The 12,037-nt window shown below is 56.8% G+C and overlaps 1 protein-coding gene and 2 long non-coding RNA genes across 4 annotated transcripts in view; all 3 read left to right on the top strand.

Annotated features, from left to right (window-relative positions):
- The window catches only part of LOC119105561 (CCR4-NOT transcription complex subunit 1-like), an 18,931-nt gene extending 15,011 nt beyond the window's left edge, over window positions 1-3,920 (top strand). The window contains 6 exon segments of the mRNA XM_037229022.1: window positions 43-177; window positions 745-948; window positions 1,499-1,654; window positions 2,314-2,575; window positions 2,895-3,027; window positions 3,282-3,920. Of these exon segments, the coding sequence (XP_037084917.1) occupies window positions 43-177; window positions 745-948; window positions 1,499-1,654; window positions 2,314-2,575; window positions 2,895-3,027; window positions 3,282-3,525 (1,134 nt within the window). The 3' untranslated portion in view covers window positions 3,526-3,920.
- A 1,125-nt stretch (window positions 3,921-5,045) lies between these two features.
- On the top strand, window positions 5,046-6,583 carry LOC119105274 (uncharacterized). Of its 2 annotated transcripts, none has more exons than XR_005095040.1 (3): window positions 5,046-5,269; window positions 5,834-5,944; window positions 6,452-6,583. It is a non-coding gene; the product is annotated as an uncharacterized LOC119105274 (long non-coding RNA). The 2 variants fall into 2 exon arrangements; XR_005095039.1 differs by having other exon boundaries at window positions 6,449-6,583.
- Window positions 6,584-7,380: 797 nt separating this feature from the next.
- Window positions 7,381-8,078, top strand: LOC119105276 (uncharacterized). Its single transcript, XR_005095042.1, has 3 exons — window positions 7,381-7,415; window positions 7,650-7,723; window positions 8,044-8,078. It is a non-coding gene; the product is annotated as an uncharacterized LOC119105276 (long non-coding RNA).
- The last annotated feature ends 3,959 nt before the right edge of the window (window positions 8,079-12,037 follow it).

The following is a 12,037-nucleotide window of genomic DNA, read 5'->3' as shown; positions in this document are numbered from 1 at the left end:
TGCAGCTGCCGATGCTGACGCCTGCCGTCGCCGCCGCCGCAGGTGCTGACGGCCTTCTGTAACGTGCTGCATATCCTGCGGCCGGAGAAGGCGCCCGGCTTTGCGTACGCCTGGCTCGACATCGTCTCTCACCGCGTGTTCATCGGCCGCATGCTGGCAGTCACGCCCCAGCACAAGGTGACTGGGGCAGTCACTCTGCAGCATAAGGTGACCGGAGGCGCGCGCGCTGGCGGCGCGGCGGCGCGGGCGACACGCATGCACGCGCGCGCGCTCGCTCGCTCGCTCGCTCGCTCGCTCGCTCGCTCGCTGGCGTTGGGTTCGGTGCAGCGTCCCGCGCTGGTACCCGGCCGACACGGTGGCGGTTGGTGGCTGGCCTTGCTCGTGAAGTCGTAGTTTTTCAAGGTTCAGTTCGATGGACGGTAGAAGGAGTCTTAAGAAAATGTGCGGTTGAATGGTCAAAGAGCTGGAAAGATTGGATCCTAATTTTTCTGTGGCACGTTTGTTTTTTTTCTTGCGTTTTGTTCCGACATTTATGTCAACGTAACGCGTAGTGAAATACTTAAATGGAATCAAGCGTCACATTTCTTTTTCACCTTTTCAGTGACGTCCAGATTCGTAGTTACGTATTGTACCCTTTTGTCCCTGTTGCAACATGCATTTAAGAGCATGAAGGGCTGCCAGCACACAGGTGGCCTTGTGTGATGAAGTTTGCCAGCCTGCTCACCTGCTTCGCCTCATCGGCAGGGCTGGGGGCCGTACGCGCAGCTGCTGATCGACCTCTTCAACTTCCTGTCGCCTTTCCTGCGGAACGCTGAGCTGGCCAAGCCCGTCACCATCCTGTACAAGGGCTGCCTGCGCGTGCTGCTGGTGCTGCTGCACGACTTCCCAGAATTCCTGTGCGACTACCACTACAACTTTTGCGACGTCATCCCGCCAAACTGCATCCAGGTCAGGTCCGGCGGACCGGGCGTGGGGCCCAGTGAACGCAGGTCAGGTCCAGCGGACCGGACGTGGGACCCCGGGCACGTGGTCTGCGAGGTTGGTAATTGAGAGGCCATGGGTTTGTGTGTGGGTAACGATTGCGCTCATGGAAATTACGAATTATGCTGGACTAGTGCGACTTGAAACCTGTGGATGGTGTCACCTGTGTGATGGTGCAAAGTTTCCGGATTCAGCTCATGAAGTAATCGTGGGTTCTGTGTGCTTACGATGACCTTTCGGAGCGTGAAATGCTTCAAAAGGTATTGCGCCCAGCGCTCATTTAGGGGAGGAACTAACAGCACCGAATACCGTTGGCATTCTCCGCCCGCCCCCCTCGCTCCGGCCCCCCTTCCCGACACCGAAAATTGCTGTCCTCGCCACGATCGTGAGTAGCTGGCTGGGACATCTGGCGTGGCATGGGATGAAGTTCCCGCCGTGGTGTGCTGGCTCGCGCTGAGCCCACGTCTTCACCCGAGTCCTCGCATGAGGTGCTGACTGGCGTCGGCCGCTGCCGCAGATGCGCAACCTGGTGCTGTCGGCCTTCCCACGGAACATGCCGCCGCCGGACCCGTTCACCAGCAAGCTGCAGGTGGACATGATCCCCGAGATCCGCGAGGCGCCCATGATCCAGACCAACTTCGCCTCGCTCATCCAGCCGCCCAGCTTCAAAAATGTGAGCGACGACCGGCTGCCGCTCGGCTGCCGGGTTTGCCCGAGGGCCGCTTCTGGCGAGAGGAAGTTTAAAGTGACAGAGTTGTCGTTAAGTTCTGTTAAATGGCGGCAGGTTGTCTATTTGAATAGGATAGTTTTTGGCGACTATTTGTGCTTTAAATTCTCTAAATTCCTCTAAGTTACTGACCTAGATGCTGGCACTCATTGAAGTCTGTTTCAAAGGACTTTCAGTTCAATCAGTGCACGAGTAAAAGTGCACAATGGCCAGTTTTGTATACGTCATTGCGGACACCCGGTGCCGCGACGCGGGCTGTATACGGACGCGACTTTGACTCATGTCCCCGAGCTTTGTCCAACGAGTAGTTTCGCTAGTAACATTATATTTCTATCTAACGAAGGAACGTGGGTACGCTATTGCCACCGGCACCTCGTCAACCGGCATACTGTCAATGCCAGTTTTGCATGACTTGGTCATTAATATTGAGATATGGACTTAACTTCTCATCCACATCCAGTCAGTCGCTAGGGCAGGACAGTTGACTACGCGTGCCGCCGCTCGCGCCACCCTGTCCGGCGCGCCGTCCTGGTCTGCGGCCGTGAGCGCGCCGGGCCTGCGGCCGTGAGCTCGCCCAGCTAACCGACTCCCCGTCGGCGGCGCAGGAGCTGGACACGTACCTGAAGGCGCGCACGCCGGTGACGTTCGTCACGGACCTGCGCTCGACGCTGCAGACGGGCGCCCAGCCCGGCAGCCGGTACAACGTACAGCTGATCAACGCGCTGGTGCTGTACGTGGGCACGCAGGCGATCGCCGCCATCCAGAGCAAGGGGCTGCAGCCGAGCAAGCAAACAATCGCGCACAGCTCGCACATGGATATCTTCCAGAACCTGGCTGTCGACCTGGACTACTGAGGGTAGGCTCAGGGCCGGCGCAGGGGTGAACCTTGAACGGGTGTCGCGGTCTCGCCGGGGACGTGGACGTCGAGGTGGCGTCATGCAGAGCGGGGTGCTGGAGGAGCGGGTGTCGGGGTCTCGCCGAGGACGTGGACGTCGAGGTGGTGTCATGCAGAGCTGGGTGCTGGAGCAGAGGAGATGATGCCAATGAAGGGTTTTGACAGCCATGTGGAAAACCTACCAACATACCTGGGACTTGAATCTGTTGAGGTGTTCGCGACGTTGAGCGTGGCGTTTTGTTGAACGTCGAGTTTCGTAACGTTGAGCATGGTCGGATTGTGCGCCCGCAGGCCGGTACCTGTTCTTGAACGCCATTGCCAACCAACTGCGGTACCCGAACAGTCACACCAACTACTTCCTCAACCTGCTGCTGTATTTGTTCGCGGAGGCGAACACGGCGGCCATCCAGGAACAGATCACCAGGTACGTGGCGAGCAGGCTGCAGCCGTCGTTCGGATTCGTCATTACCGCTCTTCCGACGCAATGCAATGTGCAGCGGCTGGGTTTGGATGCAGTGACAAAGTGATGAATGATGGGCGTAATGGGATGCAGTGGATGGCCGTGTTCGGTTCCCTCCTGCTGATCTAGTGGATGCCTTCAGTGGCACTCTCCGGGCTGTGGGCGTGACGAGAAGGCCGGGCGATGTAAGCTGACCCCCCCCCCCCCCCGTGCGGCAGGGTTCTGCTCGAGCGGCTGATCGTCAACCGGCCGCACCCGTGGGGCCTGCTCATCACCTTCATCGAACTCATCAAGAACCCAGCGTTCAAGTTCTGGAAGCACGAGTTCGTGCACTGCGCGCCCGAGATCGAAAAGCTGTTTGACAGCGTGGCTCGCTCGTGCGTAGCGCAGGGTCAGAAGGTGGCGGCGGCGGCGGCGCGGCGGCCGCCGCCCCCTCAGCCGACCGGCGCCGGGCCCGAGTAGTGCCGCGCCGCGCCGCGGGGTGGCAGCACCGGCCAGCGGCTCAAAGACAGACGGGTGACGCGCAGGTCGGGTCGACGGCGCCCGTACCAGAGACGCCGGTAGTGCGTGGGTGAGGGAGGGGGGCAGGGGGTCGCGACCGGCACTCGCCGGCGCGTGCTGGCATTCTGCCAGTCGCACACTGCAGAGCTGTGAACCTCAAATCGGCTGTTTTGTCTGCGAGGCTGCATGGTTGTGTGAGGTTGGCAGAGACGGGGCACTGCGATCACCTAATCAGTTTTATGTGGTTTTGAGACGTATATATGCCAGGCTGCCTGCCGGACATGTTTCCCTTACTTTGAGTGGTCATGCGAGTTCCACTGTAGTTTTGTATATCTGCAAATAAACACAGCAAGGTTGGTGTTTGACGCCTGTGACGGTAGAATGGTTACACCTCTGGTGGAGGTGGCACTTGGGAACAAACAAGCAGGAGTGGTGCTATTAAAGGCAGTTATTGTGTGACGTGACAGGATGACACTCCAACTGTCAGTTGCACATTGAGCTTAGTTGCACCGAGTTCACCGTGGATCAAGGGATGGCGATGTTGCACACAGATACGCATGTTGGCGGTTCTGGGGGAGAAACATGAGCAGCATTATAAGTAAAGTTCAGTTGTATGGCTGGTGATCAGCACCTACTCGTGCTATTTTGTCTGCAGATAAACAGATAGGAAGGCGGGAGTTGCTACATGGCATATCTGTGAATCCTATCTGCATATCCTAAACGCAGATCTACTCATCAGCTCATGTGCAAGACGTCCTCACACTGCACCCCTAGCGCCAGCCGCGCTCAGATCATGTATGCTGATCGTCAAAATAACGCTTAATGTGTCGCGAATGGGCACACATTTCTGAGTCAAAAGGTTAGGTGGGCTTTCGCGAGAGCGATGCAAGGGACCAATAATGTTGGACTGCCTCAATATGACCTGGATTAGGGACACTGATGGGGTGACAGGTCCCGAAACAGCCAGCCCCTCAACCAATGCGGGGTGCTTAGATGGACTCCAACCACAAGCGCAGCAAGGAAGGGGGGGGGGGAACTTCAGGCCCGCATTTTTAATTTTTCACCGTAGTTGACTGCTGACAAAATGCGAAAATAAGTGTTACATATTGCAAGCGAGTCTCTCAATCCTTATCTTGTCTGTATCACTAGATACCGCTGCTATTTGAAGGCCTCAATTAGCTACCATTCCTCTCCCTTCAAAAAAATGAACTTTTACCAAAATCAAATAGGCGCGCTTTACCAATTTAACGTGAAGGTGAAAAGTTCTACAATTGTGTATTAAATTGTGCCTTCCTTCTCTAATAAGTAGAGGTGCAAAATGCATCGTAAAATTCGAAATGTTTTGTCGGTGATGGCTCCGCTGACGTCATGTAATACAGACAGCTGACGGGTACAAGCAAGCTCTGCATCACGGCGCATCCATGCGTCAAATACGCAGATACGCCTTGATGCCTGCTATGGTTATGCGTGTTGATCTGCTGGGTGTCAACAAAGTCGCCAGCTCTCAGTCAGTTGTGTCGGGTTCGTCAGTCGTGCTCATTTTATATGGCTTAGGCTGGTGTTGGACTCAGTTAATTAGTACTTACAAATCTTTGCAGCTTTTTGAGGAACATTATATTTGCATTGGTACAATATTACGAAGTCCCCGTTGCACTCGAGGGACACGCGGGGAACTGACATTTACTACCCGAGTCTGCAATTACAGGTAGACAGATGGGGCCTGATGGCTCCTTTACCTTGAACATGTGTGAGATGACTCCACTTTATGCTCCTTGCTGCATATTTTATCTTTGTTCATTTGTATTACATCACCTAGTTGATAATGATGTCTTCTGTGGTTCACCTTGTACATGGTTGCATGTCTTGGACTGCATCCATGCTCTTCCAATAAGTGTGAAAAGCCTGAATAAGCATGACAAATGTCTTGATCTCAAGGCTATAATTGTTTTGTGTTTTAAGCAAAGTGGGCCACAGATTTACTTGAGACTTAATGTTCCACTGAAATCCCAGTTGCAGTGATAGATGCTAGTTTATATGATTTTTCAATGCAAATCTTTTTTATTATATATATTTTTTCTACAATGATATGTTCTCTGACATGAAAGAGAGGTAAGGGTGATCTTTTTCTTTTCATATGGTGCTGCCAGCAACAAATTCAGAAATTTATAAATGATGCACATTGAATACAAAAGTCCTGCAGATTATGTACATCACACCCACATGTATGGCAACTGATCATGTTGTGAGAATATCTGTGACCTTATTTCAGAAATGGAAAATGGAGATGATCATCAGGAAGGAGACAAGCACAATGAGCAGTCCCCATTTGTTCCTGATTTAGGGTTGCCCAATGATGAAACTGTGAACCATGGTCAGGCAGGTATGGTTGTTCATTCAATTAATATACAGGCTATGTCATTGGCAGTAAATATGGCTGGTGCATGGCTCAACTTAATCCACCTGGTTATTGATTATGTGTTAAAAAAGAGCATTTCATATCATGCACACTCAAATGCCCTCATTCATTTTCAAAGCTGTTGTTCTTCATCACTTAAAGCTTATGGAAAACATGTTTTGGATAGAAGTTTGTGTACTCTATAGTGATTTAAACAGTAAAACTTGCCTTTAAAAACATATAGCATCTTCAGATGTGGATAACTTTGTTCTCTGCAGCTTGGGCCACTGTACAGGCTCTTAGTGAACTATATTGTCATAGATCCTGACTGCTGACTGTAATACTTCTGAAAATTTCTGTATTCCCTCTCACTCAGCAATGCTATGGGGCTTCTTCCCCTACTCATTTTTACCAACATCAAAAACAAACAGCTTTCACCCAACTCACCACTGGCACCTGGTTCAACACACCACACCTTTCTCCACCCAGCAGGTGATGGTGGCGCAACCCCCAAGTCGGCCGGCGCCATCGGCGGCGGCGAGGCGCCGCTCTCGTTCCGCCGGTTCCTGGAGCCGGTCGGCGGCGGCGGCGGCGGCGGCCCGCCTGGCACGTGGGGCCAGGGCAGACCGGACGTGGCCGCCGGCCTGCCCGACTTCGTACAGGACCACCTGGCGTCGGCGGCGGCCTCGCTCGACGGCCGCGAGCGCCAGCGGCCCCCCGAGCGGCAGCCGCCCGCCGCCGCTACCGGCACGCGGCGCAAGGTGCGACCACAGACCCCAGGCGCGGCCAGGGGGCGGCTTTACGCCAGCACCGGTCCGAGCATGGGGTCAATGCTACAGAACAGTGTTGTTTGTTAAGGGCAAGCCGCTGGCAGACATGCGTAATTTTCTCGGTCGCTTGCCCACTCCCGCTCACTAGCCTTAGTTGGTGGGAGCACAAACCTTCCACTACCATAATGCAGAAGTCTGTCAGGTTGTAAGTAGGTGCAACACCATCTGTTCTTCAATGGCTTTAATGTGTTAATGCCTGCTATCAGTGGGTCGTTCGGTCGGGTGTATGCGACTGTTGCTGGCCGGTCGGCGCCCGACCTCTGACATGACCTGCCATCTCTGCAGGGGCAGCCGGCCGGCGCCCGACCCCTGGCATGACCTGCCACCTCTGCAGGTGCCAACCGGCTGGTGCCTGTCCCCTGACATGACCCGCCGCCGCAGCAAGCGCCGGCCGGCCAGCGCCCGACCCCTGACATGACCCGCCGCCTCCGCAGGTGCCGACATCGCTGTCGTGCGCGGCCGGCGCCGCCGCGCCGCCGCTCGGCGCTGCCCAGCCGCAGGGCCTGCCGGACTTCCTGTCGGACGGGCCGATGGGCACGCTGCACGGCGACGGCGAGACCAACGGCGCGCCGCCGCATGGGCCGTCGCGGCCGCACGAGCCGACCAGCCCGCAGCGGCTGCAGCGGGTCAGTCGGGGCGGTGTCGGCTACCGGCCAGCACGGCGCCCTCTCGTGCCCCTGGCGATGTTTGTCTGTTCAGTGGTCGGGCAAGAGACGTGTTTATGTTTGAAATTTGCTTATCGCTGTTCGGCATGCTGGAATGTCTGCTGTGTACGAAGGGCGCTCGTGCCAGGTTTCGTCAGCTGCTGGACCAGCTGTGTTCAGCGAAGTAGCATGCCTGACAACGCGTTTGTGCCACAGCTGGAGCGGGAGAACGCTTGCCTGCGGAGAGACATCGACCGCCTGCAACAGCAGCTGCAGTATGAGAGAAGAAGGTTTGTCCATGCATTAATGATCGGCAGACCAAACGTGTCTGATTTCTGTATTCCTTGTCGAACATTTGGCCTTGGAAGTTAAGGGTGATATCTATTGACCAGCGACGCCGTCCCGAGGGTCATAATGTCAACACCTGCATCCTGAACCATGTACCATGCTCGCCAAACACATTCCGTGCGTCGCTGACGGACTTGTCCGTCTGGAGCACCGGCGGCCTGCGTTCCAGCGTCCTCTGAGCGTTGCGGGCCCGTCGGCAGCACTATCGTCCGTTCGCGTCTCTCCTCTGACCCCTCCCCCCCTCCCCCCGGCCGTCGGACAGGTCGAGCAGCCTGCAGCAGCAGCAGCAGCTACGGCCGGGTGTGACTACAGGCGCGTCGGCCGACGCCGGCCGCCTGCAGGAGGAGGTGCGCGCGCTGCGCCGCGAGAACGCCGCGCTGCGCCGCCACGGTGGCGCCACCGCCTCCTCCCGCCAGGTGGCAGGGCAGATTGTGGCCGCCGCCACCGGCGCCGAGCAGCTCATCAGGTACGGCTCAGCTGGGTGGCGAGCTACGCGCGATGACCGGCGGCGGCTCAAAGTGGCGACGAATAGCGGCAGATGACCGATGATGGTCGGAGGTTGTCGAGGCCGCCGGGGGTTGTTGAATTTGTTGATAGTCGGGAACAAATAATTTGTGACTGGCGATGACTGGCAGGCAGCCAACAGTTAGCAGCAGGGGTCGTTGACAGATGGGGTGGGTTGAAAGCTTAAGACGGATGGTAGTTGAGGACCGCTATGGTGATGGTAGGGATGTATGAAGGAGAATGCAAAGATGTTCATGAATACCTGTGTACTTGGCTGGCCTGTGGTCAGTGGTCACACTGGTGTTGTCCTTAGCAATGAATTTGTACTTGGTAGAGACGTCCGGCATGGAGGCATTGTTCCCTTAGTCAAATATCAAGCATGTGATATTGTGCCATCCCACCCAGTTCCCAACCAGCAGCGCCGCGCCCTGCACTGTAACTCCTACGAGCCTCTCACGATCAAGGTTTGTGTTTGGCATCATGCCTGCTGCAGCAGCGGTGGCCGCGCCCTCCGGGCGGGCGAGCCACGGCGATGCGTGGGGTGGGCGAGCTGGGCGGTGCGGCGGCGCTGACGCGCCGGCCCTGGTCGGCAGTCAGCTGATGTCGGGCGTGCGGAGCCTGCGGACCATCGCGGCCACCATGGAGGCTGACACCGGCTCCGACCAGGAGGACGACGCGTCGGGGCCGGCCGGCGCCGCCGGCGGCTCCCCCTGCTGACCGGACGTCGCCCGCTGTGACCTCCGACCTCCGGAGAGGGGCGACGCACCCTGCTGACCTGGCGTGACCTCCGCACAGGCGGCCTACCCTGCTGACGTAGTGTGACCTGGTGTGACCTTCAGGCAGATGGCCTGCCCTGCTGCCCTGATGTGACCTCGTGTAACCTCTGGACAGAGGTGGCTGGCCCTGTTTACCTGATGTGTGCTCCGCGCAGAGACGATGTATGTTGCTGGCCTTTGACCTCGTTTCGCTGACCTGACATGACCTGATGCTTGAACCCCTGTACAGAGGCGAGCCACTATTCTGACCTGACATGACTTCACCCACTTGGCTGACACCACCTCAGGACAGTGCAGGAGGCAACGCCCCTGCGCTGGGATGGCCAAGAGCTGCCAGACCCCTGCTTAGTGCCGCAGCAGGGCGGTGTCCAATGAATAGACGCCCGCGTGCCAACTCGGCCTGGAACGTGACCTTGAGTGAGGCAGGTGTGGCCGTCGAGGACAGCGCGGTGGGAACCTTGAACTGAGGCTGGTGTGGCCGTCGAGGATGGTTCGGTCACTGGCGGGTCTTGTCGGGTGGCCTGGACTTGCCATGGTGTGTCATTCAGGCTTGCTTGTCATATTGTCTAATGTATATTTTCACCAGCTGACCATTTGGTTGGAGTCGCTGCCTGGTAGTGGTGCCTGGTAGTGCTGCCTGGTGCTGGTGCCTGGTAGTGCTGCCTGCTAGTGCTGCCTGGTGGTGCTGCCTGGTCATGCTGCCTGGTAATGCTGCCTGGCACTGCTGCCTGGTGGTGGTGCCTGGTAGTGCTGCCTGGCACTGCTGCTTGGTAGTGCCACCTGGCAGTGCTGCCTGGTAATGCTGCCTGGCACTGCTGCCTGGTAATGCTGCCTGGTCATGCTGCCTGGTGGTGCCACCTGGTAGTGCTGCCTGGTTGTACTGCCTGATAGTGCTGCCTGGTATTGCTGCCTGGTGGTGCTGCCTGGTAGTGCTGTGTGGTAGTGCTGCATGGTAGTGCTGCCTGATAGTGCTGCCTGGTTGTGCTGCCTGGCACTGCTGCCTGGTCATGCTGCCAGGTAGTGCTGCTTGGTGGTGCTGCCTGGTACCGCTGCCTGGTCATGCCCTGCATAGCATAATCAGTAGGTGCTGTTTGGTTCATTGTGTGACAAAAGTGCGACCCGGTTGCAGGTTTCGCCCTGTATGTATCGGGGGGGGCCGTCGCTCAAAGCATCGAGAGATGTTCTGAGCCGTCAGAGGGGCGGGCGCGGCGCCACGATTGGATTGCATGGCGGCGTCGCAGTTCAGGGCTTCCCAGTCACCGCTTGAGTTAGGTTCACGTAGCGCCACCCTCGCGCTGGTCGTCGGAGGGTCTGTTCGTGCGTGTGCTGACGGGCCGGCTGAGGAGGACGCCTGACGCCTGTGGACGGCTGCTGATCCCCATGCGGAGGCGGCGGCCCCCAGCTGCTGAGCGCGAGCCGCTGCCGGTGGGGACGCACGAGAGAAGTGCATGAACGCGGACACCCCCCCCCCCTACCCACACACACGCACGCACCCCGATCGTGTGCATGGAGCGGCGTCGGTGCCGCTGCCGTCAGTCTCGCCCGTGCCGCCGCGCGGACCTGCGTTCCGTTGCCGTTGTCAGTCTTTCAGTGGCGAACACCGCGTCGCCGGCTAGCTGCGGCGGCGGCGGAGGGCCGATTTTACCGTTTCTGTCAGCGCGCCCAGAGCTGTGAACTAGTTAACCTTTTGTTTGGACCTCGTGACTGGATGGCCCGCCAGCTGCACGCGCTGGAGGAGCCGTATGCGCTGGGCCAGCGGTGAATATGATGGATGTGTTGTGGTAGAACGTGTGGGCGGGGAGGCGTGCGCCGGCGCGGTCCGATATTCTGAGGTCTCAGGTTGGTGTGCGTTACCGCGAGGCTCTTGAGAGCAACAGGGCAGCGATGTACAGCTCGACACGCTTGAGCGCGTGCTGTGCGCCGAGGCTGCCGGCCGTCACAGGGCCGGTCTTCTGGTGGCACTAGATGCGCAGCACCGCCGGTGGGCGGCATCCTGGCGCAGGTATGTTTAGTGCTATATATGCCGGTTGCCCGGGAGGCAATGTCGCCCCCTGTATTGATATATCGCATTTTATGCTTCTGTCTGAAATATATGTTTATAGTAGACACGTGCCGGTCTTTATGGACGTTTTGGCTTCGGAATTGGAGTTTGGTGAGAGCAAGGAAGTACGTACGTCGACCTAGGATCATCTGCCACGTCCTCGCTTGTTTTCGGCATAGCTGACGTATATAATGACGCGGGAGCGCAGCCAGGGTCTTGGCAAGAGATGCACAGGATTGACAAAGAGCCCCAGTTAATAAAGGAATCCCCAAAAATCGCCGGGTATGCCCGATTGCTATAGAGATTTTTCCTGTGATGACATGCACAGCCCGTTTTCACCGAAAACTGGAATATAGGCCAGGCGCTACTGCGAGTTCACTTCTGCCTTAAATTTATGGTAACTTAACTGAGAAAATCACGCGATGACTGACTGTCTGAGGTAATTCGCCGACGCTTTTCCTTTTACAATGGTGCAGAGGATTATTTAAACCGATAGAGCTCACAAACTTTGTCAAAGTTTGTATCTGGGTTGTGCAGAAATAGCAGTGATTCCGCGAATGTAGATTGAAAATCAAAATCGGTCAGCAACTTGTATTTACATGGCCAAGCCATATTTGTCCGGATGCCTTTAACAGCCAAAATTGATCAGTGGAACTATGTATGTAACGTAGTTTTGAACGTGCACGTTCGCACACCTTGGAAATAAAAAACCTCGACGCCAGGCGTTGCAGTCTCCATAGGCCACACAGCGGTGGCCTTGCGGCTTACACTATGCCGTGGCCAACAGGTGCACGGAAATGGTGGCGCATCTGAAAGAAGCACCTTTGAATGCTTTTGGGCACCAAATCGTACATTTAGAAGCATTCCGGACCATAGGCGGATCCGGGGGGGGGGGGGCACGGAGCCATGGCCCCCCAAAACTCTGAGAGTATGGT

Source organism: Pollicipes pollicipes, unplaced genomic scaffold (genome assembly GCF_011947565.3).
Source record: "Pollicipes pollicipes isolate AB1234 unplaced genomic scaffold, Ppol_2.1 Scaffold_6138;HRSCAF=7277_pilon_pilon_pilon, whole genome shotgun sequence".
Classification (NCBI taxonomy): domain Eukaryota; kingdom Metazoa; phylum Arthropoda; class Thecostraca; order Pollicipedomorpha; family Pollicipedidae; genus Pollicipes; species Pollicipes pollicipes.
Note: the sequence above shows the minus strand (reverse complement) of the source record. Positions and strands in the feature narration are given on the sequence as shown.